The sequence below is a fragment of the Heloderma suspectum genome, chromosome 4 (genome assembly GCF_057233095.1).
Source record: "Heloderma suspectum isolate Gila_16-S chromosome 4, 16-S_ref, whole genome shotgun sequence".
Taxonomy (NCBI): Eukaryota; Metazoa; Chordata; class Lepidosauria; order Squamata; family Helodermatidae; genus Heloderma; species Heloderma suspectum.
This window is the reverse complement of record NC_139461.1, coordinates 157,663,623-157,687,108: the sequence shown is the minus strand read 5'-3', so window position 1 is coordinate 157,687,108 and position 23,486 is coordinate 157,663,623. Positions and strand designations below refer to the sequence as shown.

At 46.9% G+C, this 23,486-nt stretch overlaps 1 protein-coding gene across 6 annotated transcripts in view; it reads right to left on the bottom strand.

Annotated features, from left to right (window-relative positions):
- Window positions 1-23,486, bottom strand: part of LOC146347555 (protocadherin alpha-C2-like) — a 202,114-nt gene that overhangs the window by 58,707 nt on the left and 119,921 nt on the right. The window contains exon 4 of one of the 6 annotated variants that reach the window (XM_084850920.1): window positions 19,133-19,222. The exons of the other annotated variants lie outside the window; for them this stretch is intronic. Coding sequence (XP_084707046.1) covers window positions 19,200-19,222 — 23 coding nt within the window. The 3' untranslated portion in view covers window positions 19,133-19,199. Of the gene's footprint in view, window positions 1-19,132; window positions 19,223-23,486 lie in introns of those variants that run through there. 6 annotated transcript variants of the gene reach the window in all.

Here is a 23,486-nt window from a genome sequence, read left to right as displayed (position 1 = left end):
CCTGTAACTTGAGCCCATTATTCCGTGTCCTGCACTCTGGGATGATCAAGAAGAGATCCTGGCCTTCTTCTCTGTGACAACCTTTCAAGTACTTGAAGAGTGCTATCATATCTCCTCTCACTCTTCTCTTCTCAAGGCTAAACATGCCCAGTTCTTTCAGTCTCTCTTCACAGGGCTTTGTTTCCAGTCCCCTGATCATCCTTGTTGCCCTCCTCTGAACCCTCTCCAGCTTGTCTGCATCCTTCTTAAAGTGCGGTGCCCAAAACTGGACACAGTACTCCAGATGAGGCCTAACCAGTGCTGAGTAGAGGGGGACTAGTACTTCCTGGGATTTGGAAGGTATGCTTCTATTAATGCAGCCCAAAAGAGCATTTGCCTTTTTTGCAGCCACATCACATTGTTGGCTCATATTCAGCTTGAGATTGACAACACTTCCAAGATCCTTCTCGCTTGTAGTGTTGTTGAGCCACGTATCCCCCATCTGGTAACTGTGCATTTGGTTTCTTTTTCCTAGGTGAAGAACTTGCCATTCATCCCTATTAAATGTCATTCTCTTGTTTTCTGCCTAGCGCTCCAGTCTATCCAGATCACTTTGAATTTTGTTTCTGTCTTCCAAAGTATTAGCTATCCCGCCCAATTTGGTGTCATCTGCAAATTTGATCAGCATTCCCTGCACCTCCTCCTCCAAGTCATTAATACAAATGTTGAAGAGCACTGGGCCCAGGACTGAGCCCTGCGGTACCCCACCCGTTACCTCTCCCCAGTTTGAGAAGGTCCCATTAATAAGCACTCTTTGAGTCCAGTTCTGTAGCCAACTGTGGATCCACCGGATCGTTGTTTCATCTAGCTCACTTTGAGCTAGTTTGCTCATCAGGATATCATGGGGCACTTTGTCGAAAGCTTTGCTGAAGTCGAGGTATATGATGCCTACAGCATTCCCACAGTCTACAAGGGAGGTTACTTGATCAAAAAATGAGATCAGATTCATCTGGCAGGATTTGTTTTTGACAAATCCATGTTGGCTTCGAGTCATCACTGCATTGTTTTCAAGGTGCTTCCAGATGGATTGCTTTATCATCTGCTCCAGAATTTTCCCAGGGATTGATGTCAGACTGACTGGTCTGTAGTTCCCAGGTTCTTCCTTTTTACCCTTTTTGAAGATAGGGACAACATTAGCCCTCCTCCAGTCATCTGGCACTTCCCCCGTCCTCCATGATTTCTCAAAGAGAATAGACAACGGTTCTGAGAGTTCTTCTGCCAGCTCCTTTATTACTCTAGGATGCAGTTCATCTGGCCCCGGAGATTTGAACTCATTCAAAGTAATGAGGTGTTCCTTGACCATATGCCTATCGATCTCAAGCTGCAATCCTGCCCCTTCAGCCTGTACTTCGCCTTTGCCAGGGGGCTCATAGACCCTCTTTTGGGAGAAGACTGAGCCAAAGTAGGAAATGAGCACCTCTGCCTTTTCTTTGTCATCTGTTATCATTTTGCCATCCTTATTTAATAGCTGAACCACCATTTCTTTCTCTGCCTTTTACTATGCATGTAGCTGAAAAAAGCCTTTTTGTTGTTTTTAGCATCCTTCGCTAACCTCAGCTCGTTCTCAGCTTTAGCCTTCCTGACTCCATCCCTGCAATTCTGTGCTACCTGCCTGTACTCTGCCTTTGTTACTTGGCCTTCTTTCCACTTCCTATATGTGTCCTTTTTTGTCTTCAGGTCATGTCTAAGCTTCTTGTGAAGCCACATTGGCTTCTTCTGTTGTCTTCCGCCTTCTTGTTGGAATTGTTTGTAATTGTGCCTTGAGAATTTCCTTTTTTAAAAGCTCCCACCCATCTTGGACTCCTTTTCTCATTAGCGTCGCTTGCCATGGGACCTTACTGATCATTGTTCTGAGTTTATTAAAATAGGCTTTCCTAAAATCCAGGGTACGCGTTTGACTACACTCGGCTTTTGCTTCCCTTAGAACCAAGAACTCAAGTACAACATGGTTGCTTTCCCCCAGAGTTCCTGTAACTGCTACTTTATCCACTAAGTCATCTCTGTTGGTTAGGATCAAGTCAAGGATAGCCGATCCTCTAGTTCCTTCCTCTACTTTCTGTAAGAGGAAGTTATCCGCCACACAAGTCAGGAATTTCCTGGAGGGGCCATGTTTTGCAGAATTTGTCTCCTGACAAATATTGGGGAAATTGAAGTCCCGCATTACTACTACATCATGCTTCCTTAAAACATTGGCTATTTGCTTTTCAAAAGTTTCATCCTCGTCTTCTCCTTGGTTGGGTGGCTGGTAGTAGACTTCGACCACCAAGTTCCTTTTATTCTTTGTTCCATTTATTTTGATCCAGATGCTCTCGGTGGGGCTACCAAGCTCCTCCTCCTGTATTTCTGTGCAGAGATATGTATTTTTCACATACAGTGCAACCCCACCTCCCTTTCTGTTCCTCCTGTTCTTTCTGAACAAGTTATATCCTTCAATTGCTGTATTCCAGTCATGAGAGTCATTCCACCAAGTCTCAGTTATACCTATCAAGTCATAATTTCCCTCCTGTATTAAGAGTTCAAGTTCATTCTGTTTGTTTCCCATACTCTGGGCATTAGTATATAGACATCGAAGACCATGTGCTTCATAGTCTGGCTTTCTTCCTACATGTGTCTGAAGACTATTATTGGGCGCTATCAGAGCTGTTCTCTCCGTTGCAGTGCATGTGCCTACGTCCATTGTTACCCCCAACATTACACCTCCCTTCCCCGTAGGATTCAGTTTAAAGCCCTCCTAATGAAGTTCTTCATGCTGTGGCTAAACACATTCCTGCCATCCTTTGTGAGGTGCAACCTGTCCCTGGCCAACAGCCCATCTTCCAGGAAGTACAGCCCGTGAATTTGGTCCCAGAATCCAAATCTCTCTCGTCGGCACCACTTTTGTAGCCAGTCATTCACCCGGAGTATTTTTTGTTCCCTTTCTATCCCTCTTCTAACTACTGGGGGGATGGATGAGAAAACTATCTGGGCCCCAAAGTTCTTGAGTTTCCTTCCCAAAGCTTCAAAGTCTGACGTGATTTCTTCGTAGCTCCGCTTGGCGGTATCATTTGTTCCCACATGGATGAGAAGAAAGGGATACCTGTCAGTGGGCTTTATGAGTGCAGGCAACCTTTCAGTCACGTCTCTAATTCATCCTCCCGGGAGACAACATACCTGGCGAGTCCACGGGTCTTCGCGACATACTTGGGTCTCGATCCCACACAGCAAGGAATCTCCCACTACTACCACTCTTCTCTTCTTCTTGTTGTAGACCTGGGTTTCATCGCCTCTGTTTGCCTGACTTTCAGCCTCTTGCTTACTCTCATGTAGGTTCCCCTATGATTCTTCCTCTGCAGGCTGTCCTCCAGTCTCATCTGCAAGTACCTGGAATCGGTTCCACAGCTCCACTGCTTCCACTGGTGCAGAGTAGTGTCTAGTTCTTTTTCTCCTAACTGTCACCCTTTTCCAAGGAGTATCCTCTACTCCATTTTTCTTCCCCTCAGCATTTCCCACTGCCTCATCTTGCTGTTGCTCTTCAAGCTTCTGGTCTTCCCTTTGCTGCTGTAGTTCCCCCATTCTGTCCAAGAACTCTTCGTGTTCTCTTATTCCCCCGAGGGTCGACAGTCGCCGCTCCAGTCCACTTGCTTTTTCTTCCAGCAGCGTGATCAACTTGCACTTGTTGCAGGTGTAGGCCATGTTGTTCTCAGGCAAGAAAACAAACATTGCACACACCTTGCAGGTCACCACCACTGGAGAGTCCTGTCCTTCCATTTAAATAAATTTAAATTTATTGTTTGAGGTAATTGTGCACATGCATTTATATATCAAATATATTACTGATTGTTGAAGGTTTATTTTAAGTTTTATTATTATATAACACTATATTTCTATTATTATTATTATTATTATTATTAATAATAATAATAATGTAGGCTACTGGGAATGAACTGTAGACCTGTTTCTTTGATATAAGATTGACAATATGATATTGAAATGTAAGGTTTATTAAACTGTAAGATTGTTAAGGTTAGAGATACAGTTTTTAAAATAGAATGGCATCGGAGGCCGGGGGGTATTGGAGTTTAAACTTAATTCTTTAAAGGGGAGGGAGAGGGGGAGGAAAGGGGAAAGAATCTTTTTTCTTCACTTCCTTTCCTCCTCCCTTTTCCTTTTTCCTTCTCTTTTTGTTACTGTGGTGTCCTCATCAGAATATTGTATTGTTGGGAAATTGTATTATTGATCAGGTTGTTGGTAATTTTGGTATTGTTTATTTTATTTATAAAGATAAAATAAATAAAAATATATTTAAAAAAGTAATGAAAGCTTGCTTGTTCACAAATATGTAGGCATTATTTGAGTTCTCCCAAAGGATCCTGCCTGGGTGTTTAGATCCTCCAGAGGAGGTCTTCTCTCTGTCCTGCCAACATGTGACATGCATTTGATGGGAACTCAAGAAAGGGCCTTCTCAATGGCTGCACCCAGACTTTGGAACTCCCTACCAAGGGAGGTTTGTCAAGCCCCCTCATTGATGGCCTTCCACCAACAGGTCAGTGCACTCCTCTAATTAGGACACATGGACACCTTGAAAGTTAGGTGGAGGAACATCAGATTATGAATATTTATCATTATACTAATCAAACAGCATGGGCATTTATGTTCCATCTTATTGCAGAAACAGCAGCTACCAGCCCTTGCTTCTCAAAGGTTTTGGACTCACCCTTCAAGTACATACCCTTGTACAGAGAGAGCCAAGCAGAAATCCATCTCTAGCAGTGCATCTGAACTGCATGACCAAAGGTTTTGAATTATGCTCCTGAGTTATATGAAGGCTCTATTTAGTTGCAGAACAGTATGCTTTGTTATTGTTAGTAAATGAGGGCCCTGTCTTCATGTGTGACTTGCTGCGAATTGGGACCGTTTGGAGGTCCTTTGTGGCACATGACATCGTGGCCACTCTGCAGCCACCCCAGAGATTACCTGTGGAGAAGCCACATTTTTGCAGAGTACTTTTACTCCGTTGTTTTTAATTCAGCTCCCCTGAGGTTCAGCTGCTGTGTGCCCATCCCTCCGCTTTAATTCGGTATGATGGGGGTTTTCCTAGGGGCGTGTCTTTCACCTTGCCATGACCTCAGTAACCTAGGTAACTAGAGTACCTAGCTGCCTTTCCAACTCATCAAAGTGCTAGAGTGCTCTTCTGTGCCTTCAGAATCCCGGTGGACTTTCTTTTCGCCAGTGGGAGTGACTAGCCTCCATTTCCCAGCCCGTCCCCCTTGAGAGCCTTCTCTGATGCCTGTGTTACTTTGCTGCTTCTCTGCATGAAGGGAGAGGGCTAGCTGGAGTTGCCTCCCTCTGCTGGCGCTGCCACCTCCTCTGCTCCCTCTCCTGCATTCTTTCGCTTTCATTGTGTCGCTGCATCGACACACAGCGAAATACTGGGGCTGCAGGCTCCTGTTCCTGGCCGCCTCCTCTCACTACATAGCTAGTACTTGAAACAGCGCAGCTCTGATTTTCTTGGTGGGAAAAAGATGCTACAGATTCTCAATGGGGGGGGGGAAGCAGGCAACACAGGCTGCAGACTGAGAATGGGTGAAGCGGCTACACTGCTTTATTTACTCCCTGAAAGTGCGCAACTGGAGTTTTATGACTGGGCAAGACAGGCTTCAGCCTGTCAATGGGTCAACTGGCCAGATCCCTGTATTTCTCCCTGGAAAAGGAGAAAGGGCTCTAACTCCCTGACTGTTGGCTGAAGTGGGGCAAAACTGCACTGGTGGGATGCTCTCATGGGGAGCCTTCAGATGCTGTCGGGGATAATAACATGGTAGCTGGGGGAAGCCTGGACAGAGGCAGGAAACAAGCCCCTCTCATTAGTTGAGCAGCACCTGCTCGGTTGATGACATTCAGTTCTACTCCTCCAAACCAACCCTGAAGTATGTTGCTTTCAAGCGCTGTGTGACTTGTGAAAAACAGATTTTTAAAGTACGGTGCACACAGCTTTTCTTACTTTGCATGTCCATGACAGATCAAAGCTGATTCCATGAACATCCAATGTGCATCTCATTCTGTTGTCATGAAGATCCTCCCCTTTGATTTACATTATTAAAATTAGTCTTTTTTCTTGGTGATTTAAAATCAATCCACATGGAACACTTACAGTTATTTCCATACTTTGCAAAACTATGAATAAGTTACATACAACTGCATAGCTGTCAAACCTAGAGGCCATTTTTTATTCATACATATGATTACTGCATTGACTTTCAGAAGCAAGCATGGAATCTTAGTGTGAAGTAAGGATGTCCAACGCAGGGACAGATTCCTCTGACATCCCTATGGTGAAGACAGACATTCTAAGGATGAAGACAGACAGAGAGACAGACAGAGAGTCATTTTAAGTGTAGTGGAAGTGATGTGAACACATATTCTCTGCCCTGAAAACAAATGCCTGCAAATGCAGTGAATGTGTGTCAAAACCACTTCCTCCACACTTCAGGAGGTTACATCTCTCTTCACTCTGAGTCAGCCTTTTCCAACCTGGTGCTCTCCAGATGTTCTGGACTTCAGCTTCCATCAGCTCCAACCAACATGGCTAATGGTCAGGAATTTAGGGAGTTGTAGTCCAAAACATCTCGAGGGCACCAGGTTGCAGAAGGCTGCCCTAAGTAGTCTGAACTAAGGATGGACGAAAGTCCCTTACCTGGTCCCGCAGCTTGCTTCGCGGTGGGGGGGAGGCTCTTCGGTTCTCCCCCCGAAGTTCAGGCTGGGGGGGGAGGTGACCCACCCCGCCCGGCCGAAATTCAGGACGGGGGGGGAGGCGCCCCATCCCTCGCCATCGAAATTCAAGCCGGGGAGGAGTGCCCCGTCTCCCCGGCCGCGAAATAAAAAAGTAAATGTAAACACACACACACACACACGTGATAGGCTACGTAACGATTTACGTAGCCTATCATGGCTGACTTTGGAAATCTAGCCGTGATAGGCTACGTAAATCGTTACGTAGCCTATCACGGGTGTGTGTGTGTGTGTGTTTTTACATTTACTTTGTAATGGCGGCGGCGGTAGCTGGTCGGAAGACTGGCCGCCACCCCCACCCCCTCCGAACTGCCGCCGGGACCCACCGCCGAGAGGGACATTCGGAGGAGGTAAGTCCCATCCCGGGGGGGGGGGGCGGAAAATTTCACCGTCAATTTCGGGGGGCCGAATGCATTGGCATTCGGCCTCCCAGAGATACGTGGAGAAATTCTCCACCATCCCTAGTCTGAACACATATTTACTTCATTCCAAGGCATTTGTTTTCAGGCTATGAGCCTGTGTTCAAACCACTTCCATTACACTTCAGAACGTTCTCCTTAACTAGGTTGCTTTTTTAATATTTAACACAAGAGAGATGCCCCCAGTGATGTCATCGTATTCTAAGGTTTTTATGCAGGATTCTCTCAAAGTATTGCCCTGGGCACAGACATCTACATCTTGCTCCCACTGACCTGGAATACACTCCACTAGTTCCTACAAATAGGCCATTTCATCCAAAGGAAATGATGTCACAGATATTTCAAAATCTAATATCATTCTGGGTAGAGTAAGCTGGATTCCCCACTGGGTATTATCAAAAAGAAGCCCTGCACTCTGAATTGACCCCATTTTTAATCTAAAAAGGACCCAAATGCAGCTTTCAAGAGGTCTGGAACAAATGTGCTATTATACTAGCCTGTTTTGGTTATTATGTGATGAAGAAAGAAAAACAAGATTAAAAAGCAATGAAGTTAATTGCAGTGCCTCATATATTCATATTTTTTTTCATTCTATGTGCTTCTGCAAATGCTGAAAGACAGTCATGCTTTTAAAAATGCTCTTTTACAAGAGAGCCACTTAACTGCTGTACCACGTGACTTTTCTTTCAGGGTCTGTAACTGTAACCCTTTTCCCACTTGGCGAACGCAGAGAACGCAACGGAAGTGCAGCCTTCCATGGGCCTGGCCTATCCAGTTGTGCTTCAAACATGACCTGAGTTCGACCTCCAAGGGGTTCAGGCTCCCTGACCCATTAGCCTCCCTACTAAGCCTGCCAGTTATTACAGCTTGCATGAGAGCGTTTCCTCTCACGTGACTGCATGTCTGCTGAGAGCCAGGCTAGGCTCAGAGAATGCTCTAAAGGCACATGATGCAGCTCTGAGTCCTGCTGAAGCTGACTGGGCCTCAGCTGCCCTGGACACAGCCTGGGTGGGAGGAACCGTATGCCAGCTGCTCTCAGCTCTCTGCAGGAAGAGTGGAAGAGCAGGTCAGTAGGAAACACTGCCACATTTTACCTAGAGATGAATTAATGGTCCCTTTCCCTATCTAATAGCTTTAAACATCACCTCCATCACATGGAGCCAGCTTGGAATGACATTCCCAAGCATCTTGTCTCCCGCCCACCACCCGCGACCCACGCTGCTGCTGTGATGCAGCACAGCCCATCATCTGGTTCAGCAGAGAGCTCCTGCATAACTGTTGCCTGTTCCCAGGGGCAGGTGGTACTGGTGTGGAAACTCTCTTTGTGAAATGGAAAAATCATATGATGAGCAGCATTGCACGTTATAGCAGTGGAATGGATAAAATACCACAAGGGTGCTTTCTCATCATGGCCAGTCAGATGGACCTTTCTTTGTGCTCAATCTGTAAAGGAACAGGTGTTAGGACCACCACTCTGATTGATGTTAATAACTGCCATTCTGCCTACCAACACACTGTAGTATTGAAATACCATCTTCTGCGATAGATAATTGAATTAAATTGTGTGGCTCATGCCTCTAGTGCAAAAATTGACAGCGTTTTGTTTCCTGCCCTTCGTCTCTACATGTTTTTGGAAACGTGACCCCTGCTAGTTCACTGTCTGACAGCCTTTCCAGAAAATCAGTTGCTGTTTATTTCTTGTGTGGAATCCAGGTATACTTTCCAGGCAAATGCTTCTATTTTAAGTTTAGCACATTTTCTAGCACTTATGCCAAAATATATTCTTACTGGGAAAATTCAATCCTTTCCCCATCTAGCCCAGGCCATAGGACTGTTTCATCATGAAACAGATGAAACTAAGTGGCACCCTGCTGCAATAACATGACTGTATGTGTGAAGCTGAAACTCCATACAGCAGACATGTTTGTTTAAAGCCAGGTCTGTCCCAATCACATATATAAAGGGCGAGGGGAGGGAACGTCTGAGTTTTAGCTAGGGATGGCAGAGAATTCCTCCACGGATCCCGGGGAGGCTGAATGCCAGTGCATTCGGCCCCCCGAAATCTGTGGCGGAATGGCCTGCCCCCCGCGGATCCCCCCAGGATAAGACTTACCTGGGGTGGATATTCCGGGCGGCGGCAGCTCCGGCGGTGGCTTTGGCGGCAGCTGGTCTTCCAACCGGCTGCTGCCGCCGCCATTTGCAGGTGTTTTTTTTTTTTTTTTACACCCACATGATAGGCTACGTAAGTTTTTACGTAGCCTAAAATGTCTGGGTAAAAAAAAAAAAAAAAAAAGGCGTACGCAAATGGCGGCGGCCAGAGCCACCATTTGCATACGCTTTTTTTTTTTTTTAACGCAGACGATTTAGGCTACGTAAAAACTTACGTAGCCTAAAACGACTGGGTTAAAAAAAAAAAGGCATATGCAAATGGCGGCGGCTATGGCCGCTGCCATTTGCGTTCCTTATTTTGGGCCATCTTAGTCTATGTAAATAATTACGTAGACTAAGACGGCGAAAATAAGGGGAACGCAAATAGCGTCCACTACGCTATTTGCGTTCCCCTTATTTTCGCCGTCTTAGTCTACGTAAATATTTACGTAGATTAAGACATCAAAAATAAGGAATGCAAATGGCGGCTGTAGCCGCCGCCATTTGCGTACGCGGTTCCCCCCAGAGCCCTCCGCAGCTGGAAATCTGGCTGCAGACGGCTCTGGCCTGGCTGGGCCTGGCCAGCTGCTGAGCCGGCCAAGGAGGATTCCGGGGGGGGAGGAACAGAGCGCCTCCCCCCCCGTCCAGGATTCCGGGGGGAGGGACGGAGTGCCTCCCCCCCTGTCCAGGATTCCAGGGGGAGGGATGGAGCATCTCCCCCCCCACCATCAGCATAATCCGCAAACAGGTAAGTGATTTTTGTACATCCCTAGTTTTAGCACTGCTTCCCTGTAGTTCTGTCCCATGCAGCCACAATATGTATGTGTGAATGCTGGAACTAAATGGATATTAAGAAGAGTGATAACTGGGGAGAAGACCCACACAAGTGGCTTCAAACGCATGCTTTTTATTTTCACACAAATACCACTTTCAATGGTATATTCCCATGGACCAGGGGTAGGAAACATGCTGCCCCTTAGACTGGTGAATTTCGGCAGCACGGTGGTGGTAGAGGCAAAAAAGCCACATTTTCACTGTAAAACAAGGCTACAGTGCTCCTTGTTTTAAAGTGAAAATGCAGCTTTTTTGCCACCACCCAATTTTGGCAGTCATTCAGCAGCAGCCATTTTGGTGGCAGGGGTGTGTGTACTGCTCCTGGTGGGTAGTGTGGGTAATCCAGAAATTAGCCCTCTGAAGTTGCCCGCCACTGCCACAGACAAAGGGCTCCGTGCAGTCCTGGTTGTGTGTGAAGAAGGCCTGATTCTCTGTTCCTTCAGCAGGCAGGCACTTTGATTTTTACATTTACACAGCATGCCCGGGCCCAAGATATTTTGCTGCCTGGAACGTCAAATGGTGCCCCCCACACATGTCAAGGTACACAGTGCCCAAGGCTAGCCAAATTATTTTGGCACCTGCGACAGAAAATCCAACAAGCATTCCTACAGTAAAGATAAAACAAACAAACAAACAAATAAATAAACAACCATTTGCTGCCCTTTCATGATACCCATCGGCAGCTATCTGAGGCAGCTGCCTCATTCTGCCTACCGTTACAGTTGGCCCTGAACATACTAATTCCTTGCTCAAAATGAAAAATAAAAACAAACAAAGGGAAGCAGACAAAAAGGGCCCCTAGTAATGAGGCACATCCTCTTTTCTTAGTGACAAACGAAATCTAAAAGTCTCTAGTTACTACTGTTTATATAGCACTTTAAAATATACCCCCAAATGCTTTGAAATGTAAGCAGCTTTATTGTATAATGTTCAAGGCACAAACAATCAATTCTAATCCAGCTGTGGTGTAGTCATATGCTGGAAAAGATGAAGCTGTTCACACTTTTGTTCAACCATCCTAGCTGGTCTGAATCTGTTTTAATTTGCTCACTAAGCAGAAAAACAAGTGGTAAGTAAGTAGAGACCAAGCAACCCCTGCCTTTTCTTGGATGATTCTATCTACTTGCATGTGCAACAACCACACATTTCAGTTTCCTTCTGACCCAACAGAACCGGACAACTTCCACAGCAGCTTACAAGGGTGGGGTTTTCCCCCCAGCTAATCCGTTTTCTTTCTTGGCTGCGTGTGCGTGCTGGACGGGGATGCTTTTAGAGATATATGAATCTAATTACATAAGACAACACAGACTGTGCACTGAGACACATATTTCCTCCACAGGCAGAACCTTGGGTTTCTGGGAACTAAATCCCTATAATGAAGAGGATATTTCTGAGTGCTGTTGTGACTGTTCTACATCCTTCATTACATCCGCAGAGTGCACACAAGTAATGATTGAATGGCTCAGTGTTTAAAGATTTCACAGCACATGCAACATCTCTGAGCCAATGTTGTGTAAATAATTAAGTTTTGCACTAGAGGCAAAAAATAGCAGTGCTGCAGACCGCTCTGTCCTTTGCGACTGACCGACTGACCAACCAACAAACCTTGTACAGAAATAACTGACAAGGCATAGGACAGATATGCCAATAGTTCTTAAAGCTGAACTTAAGCCAGAACATCTGTTGCAAGCTGCACTAACACTCGTGCTAGATCTTGAGAAAGGAATACTTGACCTTCTAGGGAATCTATGGAGGCTCCAACGAACTGGACAACTTGGAATGGCATCAACACCAATTTCTCTGCATTCACGCACAGCCTGAGGCTTCCCAGCAGCTCCAACGTGAGTAGGATGGTCTTTCGCAAACAGTTATTCGACTGAGCAACTAGGAGCCAATCATCAATGTAAGGTTAAATCTGGACTCCATGAATCTGAGATGGACACACACCACAGCCATGCATGTCATGAAGACCTGTGGAGCTGTAGTGAGCCCAAAGGGCAGCACCCTAAACTGGTAAGCAAGACCGTCGATTGTGAACCATGGGAAACGTTGGCTGAACTCCTCTCCTGCAATATGGAAATACGCATCTGTTAGATCAATGGTTGCAAACCAATCTCCTCTCTGCAGCAAGGGTAGGTTCGAAGAAATTGTGGTCATTCTTAACTTTTTGGGTGGAATGAACACATTGACTCCTCTGAAATCGAGAATCAGGCAAAGCCCACCATCCTTTTTGGGCACTGCGAAATAACGGGAATAAAAGCCCTCGTGCATTTCCAGCGGAATAACCTGTCTGATCGCGCCCTTTGAAAGAAGCTTGTCCACCTCCAGAAGCATTGGAGATAAAGTCATGGTTGCGATGCCTGAAAAGGGTGGAAGAGTGTCAACTGGATTTTGTAACCTTGATAAATAATAGCAAGGACCCAGGAGGCTGTTGTTATTCGCTGGCATGCTGGAAAAAAAGGCTGCGAGATGGACCACTCTCCTCTCTTTAGCTCCCATGTTGTTTCTTTGCATAGTCCGTTCTCCTACAAGATGCCTGAAACAATGATGTCAAGGCAAATTGACGTTTTTGTTGAGGGACTGGTTACTGGTGCACCTGCCGATCAGGTTGAGGTCGAAGCTGGTGGAAAGACAATCGAGGGTACCAGCGGTGTTGTCGAAAGACTGGTTGAGCCTGTGACAATCCCATTTTCCACACCGTGGTTTTCACCTTCTGGATAGTGTCCATGGCTTCATCAGTCTTAGAGTTAAGTAAACCCTCACCATCGAACAGAAAGTCTTCAATTTGGGAGTGCGCCTGCTGATCTCAGCCATAAATACCGTCGGAGCGCTATAGCTCTCACCATTGCCTTGGTGTCACAATCAACTTGGTGCTGAGCAGTATTAATTTGTTGCTCCGTTAGTTTAGTCGCCTCAGACTGAAATACACACACCAATTCATGCTGATAATCTGGAAGGTAGTCACACAGGAAGCCAATCTTCTCCCACAAAAGAAGTTGGTACCGCACCATGGCTGCTTGGTAGTTTGTGGCCCTCAAACCAAGGAAAACAGAAGAGTATATATGCCTACCCATTAAATCCAATCTCCTGCCCTCCTGGAGGAGAATGAACCCGATTAGATCTTCCCTGTGATGACTCCACAATAACTGAGTTAGGTGGAGGATGAGTAAATAAAAACCTCGCATCCTTCTCCTGAATCCTATACATGGTCTTCAGCCTTTTAGAGGCTGGAGTCATGGAGGAAGGTGCCTTCCAGAAAAGCTGCAGTCTGGAGTAGGGTTGGCAGAAAAGGAATAGAGCTAGAGTCGGTAGAGCGCTAGAGTCGGTATGAAGGACATCCAATACCACATCTTTAACTCTCTCCACCGGTTGCTGAGTCTCAAGGCTGAGTGACTGGTAGGGATGTCAGAGAATTTCGCCACGAATCTCGGGGAGGCCGAATGCCAGCACATTCGGCCCCCCGAAATTGGTGGCGAAATGGTCTCCCCCCCCCCCCGGGAATTACCTTGGGCGAATCCTCCTGCCGCCGCCATTTCCAGTAAAAAATACAAAACACCAAAAAAAGTGATAGGCTACGTAAAGATTTACGTAGCCTACCACGGCTAGATTTTAAAAAAATACCGTGATAGGCTACGTAAATGTTTACGTAGCCTATCACGGCTGAGTAAAAAACAAACAAACAAACCGCGCGTATGCAAATGGCGGTGCCCATGGGCGCCGCCATTTGTGTTCCTTATTTTGGCACGTCTAGTCTACGTAAACATTTACGTAGACTACAGCAAAAATAAGGGGAACGCAAATAGAGTAGCATCTACGCGTTCCCCTTATTTTCGCCGTCGTCTACGTAAATGTTTATGTAGACTAGACGTGCCAAAATAAGGAATGCAAATTTGCATACGCGCGGTTGTTGTTGTTTTTTTTACTCAGCCGTGATAGGCTACGTAAACATTTACGTAGCCTATCATGGCTGACTGCAGGGACGCAAACGGCGGCGGCTATGGCTGCCACCATTTGCGGCTCAGCCGGCCAGGATTCGGGGGTGGAGGGACGGAGCGCCTCCCCCCCGGCCAGAATTTTGGGGGGGAGGGACGGAGCGCCTCCCCCCCACCAGAATTTCGGGGGGAGGGCCGGAGTGCCTCCCCCCCCCACAAATGAAATTTCATTCAAGGTAAGTGACTTTCGTACATCCCTAGTGACTGGGCCATTCTAGAGACTTTTTCAGAAAAATGTCCCATGTCCTCCAAAGGTGAGGATGGATCTTGAGAGCCCACCACACCATTAGGCGACAAAAGCGATAAGGGAATAGACGAAACCGAAGCAGAGTCAAAGAATCATAGAATAGTAGGGTTGGAAGGGTCCTATAAGACCATCAAGTCCAGCCCCCTGCTTAGATTCCTCCCTGCAGGACTCTAAGTCAAAGCATCCTCCCTTGGGGAACAAGAGGAGTCCCTCCAAACCTCCCTGTCACCATCATTAGAAGACTCTGCTTGAGGAAGGGGAGAAGATACTCTATGGCCATCCACTATCTACGGCTTGGAAGCCTTGGGAACCAATGTTTGAAAGAGATGTGGAGAGACCTGAGGAATAGGCACCAGCAACACAGGATGTGGCGCCCTTGCAACTGGTGGAGGAGGTGGTGGTGGCATAAAAACTTATGCAACTGATGGTCGAGCGGAGGAGATAATTCCCTGTGATGTCGTGTAACTCCCTGATAGGGATAGTGACTATATGAATAGGGATGAGGATAATAGCAGTTCCAGTCATCCCAGTCATGCTGACATCTCAGGGGAAAAGACCAATCTGATCTGCGATCCCAGTTGGGATAGTAAGTTTGCCTAGGGGCAGGCACCCATTCACCCCCACAAGAATAAGCTGAGGAGGCAGACTGCAGGGATAATTCATGGTGACACTTCCATACTGGCACCCAGCCAACCTTCCCTCGATCCCAAGTAGGTGTCAGGTCTTGTATCTCTTCCTCCGAGATAGATGCTATTGGTACCGATGTCGATACCGAAGGCGTGGAAACCACTGGAATTGGCAAATCTAACATTGGGGGAAGAGTCGTCAAGTGAACGGGCAGCTTAATCTGAGAAGCAATCTTTTTAGACTCCTTCCTCTTCTTTCTTTTTCTTTTGCACTTCTGAAGAATGGGAAGACCTTGCTTTTAAAAATATTTTCTTTGTTAAAGAGACCGCCAGAGATCGTCCCAGAGTTGGTAGGTCAGAACAGCCCATGACTAGAGCCGGAGCTGACTGAGAAGGTGAAGTTGCCGATTTCTGTACAGTCTCCTCCCGAGGGGGCTTATCCATGCCCTTAGCCCCGCTTATTGACAGATTTGTCCCTGACGCCATAGATTTCTTAGAGGCGTCTGCTACCTTCAAAGCCTTTTCCCAAAGAATTGCTTTGAGTCTGTTGGCACGTTTTTTCCTAGCCTGCTTACTAAATGATGTGTAGCAGTGACAAGCCTCCACAGTATGTCCTTCACCCAAGCAGTGACCATCAGTTGGAGGCAGCTTACCCCCACAGCGATCACACTTTTGAAAAGGGGCCTTAACGGCCATATGCCCTAAGGTGATGCGTGAACAAATGATCACTTATAGCTGAAACAAACAAAAAACCAAAATGGATAACTGAAAAGACAGAAAAACTAGAAGAAGATGAAGAGGAAGTAGGAAATGTGAAAAAAATCCTCTCAGCACAGTCACAAGACCAAGAAGTCCCTTCTGTCGGCTACTACCACAATGGAGGTTGATGAGGAACTGAGGGATTTTGTGGGAACCTGCTGGAATATGCGTCATGGGATGGTGGGGGAGGGGTTCCCACCAAAATTCCTCAGCTATAGAAGTTTCCTCAATCAAGGCTCCACGCAGGCGCAGAGCCCATGTGTGTGATGCACAGAGATCACGACAAAGAAGATGCATTTTAACAGAGAGCAATGTTAAGTAATGGTCTTTATCAGGATAACAATGCCAGTATTCCAAAACAATGAAATACACTTTTAGAAAATGGCCCCTCTCCTGCTGACACTGATGTTGTAACAGTGGTGGATAAAAATTAGGCATTTAATCAGCCAAAGGAAGGGCTGATCTTAACTGCTTTTCTGCTTCATACGCTGTGCTACCTGGCAACAACATTTCAGCCTGTGGATTTAAAAAGCAGCTCAGCCGTTCTTTTTCAGCTTGGAGCACTCTCTTTATGCCAGAGTGAAATACAGGCATGGCATGAGCTTAAAAGCAATAAGCACAAACAGGATAAACTCTGCTCTTCTGTTGCTTAGGTAGGGAAACAAAGGGAAACTCCCTTTGAATCCAGTAGGAGTTTGACCCATGTAACTAAGAATAGGCTTTAATGCTAAAGGTACAGAACTGCTGCTATGATACACAAATTCAGAGTGCAGATGTGTGCAAGGAATTAAGGATTTGCTGGCTTAATGATTAACTGCTTTATCCTTCTTTAAACTTATTATGGCATCATCTTTTAAAGCTCTCATTGATTAACTTACTGATTCCTTCAATAAGCACTTTGGCCAAAGCTTTCGTTGCCTGCTAAATCAAATGAATGGTTTACTGACCCACCTATTGGAAATGGGAAAATTGAACAAACCAGCTACACAGAGTGCATGTATCTAAAACGGAGAATAGAGGCACTTTACTCCAGCCAGAGCTACAACTGCTGCACATGGCTGCTGAAAATGAGCAGCCGATGAATGCATGATGAGACACAGGTGTAACACTGTAGTAGTGAGAATGACACAGCAAAAGCAAATGTTTGATTCATTCACTTCAGTGTGACTGCATGAAACGGGTCAGATGCCTAATGAAAAGCGTATCTTTGCATCTTAGTCTGATGGAAAAAAATGACATGATTTCATAAACTTGGGTACCAGAGCAGAAGGAACAACTACAACAGGAGCTGCTTCTGGAAACAGAGAGCTATAATTATAACACATGATAGGGAACTATAATTGAAAACATGACCCATACTGTTAAAATATCTCTCTGTGTACAAAGCCCCTTGATGGCCTTGACAACTACCTCAGGTTTGCATCTAACAGTGCAACCCTATGCATGTTTCCCCCCCCCCTCCAGAAATAAGCCCTTTAAGTGTAATGGGGCTTAGTCCAAAGTAGATGGGTATAGGAGTGTAGCCCTCACCTATTAAAGGTGCCAAATTTAAGATTGATCTGCTGCATTTAATAGTTGCATAGAAGGCAGATTTTTCTACTGTGTGGTAGAAAAAACACAAGTAGCTGCAGATGCCAATGTCATGGGCTCCTAATCCAGTAGCCAAGTCCAGACGCAGACAAAGGGATTCTTTTCAAAGCTTTATTCTTCTTTTACAACTTACAACTCTACAGGTAGCAACTAGATCTGAGCAGCAGCATCCCTATGCCCTAAGTTGGAACAGTTGGTCCCCGTTTGAAAGGCAATTACTGGCAGACCCCTGAATATAAGGACTAGGGAGAATCCCTCCCCTTTTCCCTTGGATCCTCTGGGCGCAACCGTTCTTTGAGCGCCAACCGGGCGCTACGCCTCCTTTCCGCGCTCTCCATTTGGCGCCGCTCTCTGCGTCTGCGCCGTGCATCCAACCAGTCTGCTATCAGTGCTGGGTCACTCCCTGGACTGCTTTCTAATCTAGGAATGTTGGTGGGAGGAATCTCTGTCAGCTGCAGGTCCTGGGAAAAAGGGGCGCACTCCTCTCCCAGGAGCGACTGCTCTTCCTCCGAATCAGAACTACTCTGGGATTCTATGGGCTCAGTGTCCACCCTGACATCCAAATTCTCACCTCTACACAACCATTACACATATACCTGTGAAGTCCCATATTTCTATGGCAATCCTATCACAAATAATAAACAGGAGGAAAATTATGTCCCTCCTGTTGCAACCACCGTGGCCCTGTTACACTGGATTGGCAGATAATTTATATCTATGACCGCAGGCTTGTTCTCACCAGCACTGTGGCAAAAAGCATAACTGTCCTCAGCCCTCAAGCCAATCTGAGCTGAGGAAGAGGGCCGAGTGGCACCACCAGGCTGCAGTCCACGGTCACGTGATGGCTGTGTCCTCCCTCCTGAGAGAAACCTGCCAGGCACACTGGGCTGTGAGGAAGACTGGATTCTGGGTTCTGCCTGACATTCGGAGCTGATGGACGCTGACTGGCATCATCAGCTGTCGGCAGTCATCTGCTATTCTCTGCCTCTGGTTCTATGTATTAAAAAAAACATTCTAGGCTCTAATTTTATGTATTTTAATGCTAGTGGTTTTATTTATCGTGATCCACCCTGAGTTCCGTTTGGAAGAAAAGAATGATTTAAAATGTTCAAAACAAACAAACAAAATCTATAAGCTGTGAGCAGGGGAGGGCAGGGAGGAGAAGGGATGGGGCTATGCCGCTGCACCCGCCCAGAGACCTCCACCAAGGATCATGGCCATGAATGGATCGTGCCCTTGGGCTTCGCTGGAGGCAGGAGGCTGCTACGCAGGTGCGGCATCTGCAGTGGCCTCCCTCTTCTTCCCGATACATTTTGCTCACTTCACTGCAGCAGCAGCCTTGTGGTGCAGTCTCTCTCCCACAGGCCTTGATTGCCTACGGCCTTCTCCTTGCTCCTGCATGACATTCAGCAAACTAACCTGCCACAGTGTAGACTGTGGCTTGCTCCTGCTCAGCGGGAAGGCCTGCCAGATGCCTAGCAGATGTGGTCAGATCGTACACTGCTGCCTGTCGCACCGGGACACGCCTGGCACAATTGTGCCCAAAGAGGGCTACACAGTTTGGAGGAAGGGTGGCAATGGCCGTGTATAGCTGACCCCTGGTGTGCTTTCATGCATGTGGGGCACGTTCAACTTTCCCTCCTCGCATTACTAGTGTGAGCAGCAGCATACCCATTATATCACAGGCAGAGGCATTATTAGAGGAAGGCACACCTGGCTATGGGCCCTGGATCTTCTGAGCTGTGCCCTGGATCTTTCGAACTGTCCTAGTTGTCATTTTTTACATTTTTCCATTGACTTGCACTGGAAAACAGAAACGGCCACAACGTTGTTAGTTTGTATGATAAATACATGACATTTGGAGACCTGGTAGCTCCCACTGAGCTGATTGAACCTGCCAAATTTCAGACAGTTATGTCCAATGCTAGTCTCAGGTAAAATTAGCTTTTTTCAAGAAAATCTGTCAAAGCAAAGCGCTATACTTTTTTGTGCTTCCACATAAGTGCATGGAATTTGAGGAGCTCACAGCCCCTATAGAGATGACTGAACCTGCCAAATTTCATATAGTTAGGCCCTATGGCTTTTGTGCTAGCCACAGGTAAAATTAGCTTTTTTAAGAAAATCTGTTAAAGCAAAGAGCTATATTTTTTTTGTGCTTCCACACAGGTTCATGGAATTTGGGAACATGGCAGCCCATATGGAGCTGACTGAACCTTCCAAAGTTCAGTTACATCTAGTGGCTTTTTTTTGCTAGCCATGCATAAAGTGTCCTTTTCTCAAAGACTAGAACAAAAGGTAAAAACTGCCAAGTCACACAGGGGATTGGAAATCCTAATCAGAAGGTGTTTAAGGTGACCATTAGGAGGTCACTATCCCTAATCTCTGGTGTAGGTTTTTTTGAAGTGCAAATACTACTTTCCTTTTGTCTGTCCTGAATATGCCACTATTCAGCTTCATATTCACTGGATGACTTGAGGCTCCTCATTAAGGGAAGAAAAAAGTTAAACATCTCTTTGGCTGCAATACACATTACCTGGGAAAAAGTCACACTGAACTCAGCTTATTTATTGCACTGCTTCACTTTCACTACTCGATATAATTTTATAAACCTCCCCCTTTATTTGCTTTTCTTCTAAATTAAATAGCCCAAACACTGAAGCCTTTCCTTATAGAGTAGTAATTGCACTCCACTCTCAGTCACTCCACTGTGATTGGAGACTGATGGGTTAAAAGTTCAGCCCTATTGGCAGTTAGATGTCACTTGCCAAAGCTCAGCTCCCGCATCCCAACTCCTCCTCTCCCCCTCCCTAATCTTAAAGAAATTGTTACATTTCCCAGACAGGCTGTCTGGGCTTCAGAATCATCCAAAGCGATTTGAAGTAATTCGGACTGATCCAACCTGCTTCAGACCCATCCAGACTCACTTCGGATCTGGACTGATTTGTTCTGAATCACCCTGCTTCAGTCTGGAATTCAGATCTGGATCTGAAGCAGTGCACAGCCCTACTTAATGAAAGCTTGCTTCTTCCCTATCAGTGCAGTAGCCTTGCTGTTACTAGGAGACCTTAGGACTTGCTCCCTTGGCAGACCAATAGGGACTCTAGTGTGAATGCACCAGCCTTTTAAACTAGAGGGGAGACTGCCACATTTCCTTCCACAGTCTGCTCATTGTTTTTTCTCTCTCCCCTTACTTATCTGCTCTTACATGCCCATTGTTGGGAGCTTCCTTGCAATGAAATTTTGAAGAGGGATAAGGAAGGGAACAAAGAGCTCCATATGAAATACTGGTATTTCACACAGCATCTGATTTTACTGCCCCAAACTGGAACCTTTGGATTCTGCAGAAGTTTAGTAGCTTCAGTACAGCAAAGGATCCAATCAGCCTCCACAAACTTCTTTCTCCCCCTCCACTTCAATTTCTCCTACATAGCTGTAGGCCTCAAATTATTCCAAAAAGAAGGTTAGGACTATGTGGCATCATGATCAAGCAACTGCTGGGGCTTTTAAATAGGTTCTACGGTTTTAAAAAAGCTAGAAAAAGCCCTCAGCCACCTCACCTCATAAAGCTCATTTAAGTATGTGCAGTCCTTACAAACCCTCCACAGCCTCCTAAATTCCTCTGAAGTACTACCTCTCCGAAAGGAGCCACTTGGCTTAGGGAATTCTCTACACCCCCACCCCACCCCCACTCACATTTCCAATCACCATTCTTCTTTTCTTCTTCCCTCCCCTCCCCTATCCTGTTCTTTCTTTCTCTTCTTTATTCCACTCAGAGCATATCTTGGGGAATTCTTAAAGAGAATTCTCTTTGGTTGGGCAAGAGAAGTTCTGAACTGTATTCGACTTTATACACACAGACAACAGGGTTTGTTTTTCTTCTCACTCAAGTCTCTGAGAAAAGTGCGTTCACATGGTTGCAAAGAAACAAATCTGGAGCTGTTTTGTTTGTCAGTAGCCATGATGGAGTGGAGGACCCATTAAAATGGTCCGCCCCAGGCATCTTATGGATCCAAATGGATTCCTGAACGCGCTTGGGGATTCTCTGGGGCATGCCAACGGCCACTCAGTCGAGATCCTGGTGGGTGGCTGGAATGCCGCAATCACTGGGGCATTAGATCAGGTGGCTCCGAAACGCCCTCTCTCCCTGAACAGGGCTCGGACTGCACCATGGTTCAATCCGCGGTTACGAACTCTGAAACAGGAGGTGAGAAGGCTAGAGCGCCGGTGGCGGAAGTCTCGCTCCAAAGACGATCAGACACGGGCTAGAACTGTATCTTCAGCCTATCACATGGCGGTGAAGGCAGCAAAAAAGGAATATTATGCTGCCTCCATTGCGTCTGCAGAGTGCTGTCCCAGGAGGCTGTTCCAAGTGGTCCAGGGCCTGGTCGGTCCTGTGGCTCCGGAACCACTGGAGCATTCTAAGGCCTCCTGTGAGGCCTTGGCAAGGCACTTTGCAGATAAAATTGATCAGATTAGGTGTGTTACTCTGCATGCTGTGGATACAGTTAGTGAGCAAGAGGCAGCCTGTGGCAAACCGGTTTTGTGGGATCGGTTCCAGCTTCTTCCTCCTGATGAAGAGGACAAGGTGCTTTCATCGGTACGGCCGGCCACCTGCTTACTTGATCCTTGCCCATCTTGGCTCATTATGAGCTGCAGAGAGAGACTGGGTGAGGGGATCAAGGCGGTGGTAAACGCCTCCCTTGAGGAAGGAGTGATGCCATCAGCCCTCAAGGAGGCAGTGATAAGATGGCTCTTAAAGAAGCCCTCCTTGGATCCTCAAGTTTTGAACAACTTTCGCCCAGTCTCAAATCTGCCATTTTTGGGCAAAGTGATTGAGCGGGTGGTGGCGATGCAGTTGAAGGCACACTTGGAAGAAACTGATTATCTAGACCCATTTCAGTCGGCTTCAGGCCTGGGCATGGGACAGAAACGGCCTTGGTCGCCTTGGTAGATGATATGAGGAGGGCTCTGGATAGGGGTGAATGCTCCTTCCTTGTTCTCCTCAACCTCTCAGCGGCTTTCGATACCGTTGACCACGGTATCCTCCTGGACAGCCTGGAGGGGTTGGGCACTGGGGACACCATATTGCGGTGGTTCCAGTCCTTCCTCTCCGGCAGGTACCAGAGGGCAGCACTGGGAGAGGAGGTTTCGGACCCATGGCCACTCACTTGTGGGGTGCCACAGGGTTCCGTCCTCTCCCCGATGCTATTTAACATCTGTGTGAAGCCGCTGGGGGCTATCATCAGGAGGTTTGGGGTAGGGTGTCATCAATATGCGGATGACACGCAGCTCTACCTCTCGTTTAAATCTTCACCAAGGTTGGCCGTAGAATCCCTGTCCAAATGTCTGGAGACGGTGAGTGGCTGGATGGGGAGGAATAGGCTGAAGCTGAACCCTGACAAGACCAAGGTACTTTTGGTGGGAGACAAGAGGAGGCTGGGGGATGCTGACCTGGTGTTGAATGGGGTACGGCTACCCTTGAAAGACCAGGTCCGCAGCCTGGGGGTCATTTTGGACTCCCAGCTGTCCATGGAGGCTCAGGTGTCAGCTGTGAGCCGGACAGCGCTGTATCAACTCCATCTGATACGGCGGCTGCGCCCCTTCCTTCCCGACCATCTGCTCCCATCGGTAGTACATGCCCTGGTCTCCTCTCGTTTAGACTACTGTAATGCGCTCTACGTGGGGTTACCCTTGAAGATGGTTTGGAAACTGCAGCTGGTACAGAACGCGGCGGCTCGCCTGATTAAAGGCAGCCGCCGGCGAGATCACATCACTCCAGTGCTGAAGGAGTTGCACTGGTTACCAGTTGTTTTCCGGGCCAAATTCAAGGTGTTGGTTTTGACCTTTAAAACCCTATATGGTTCCGGCCCAGCCTATCTTAAGGAGCGCCTCCAGCAGCACCAGACAGGCCGCTTAACAAGATCAGCCACGGATGGCCTTCTCTCTGTCCCATCAGCCAGGACAGCTAGACTGGTGGGGACGAGGGAGAGGGCCTTTTCTGTGGTGGCCCCCACTCTGTGGAACTCCCTCCCTAGGGAACTCCGTCATGCCCCCTCTTTAATGAGCT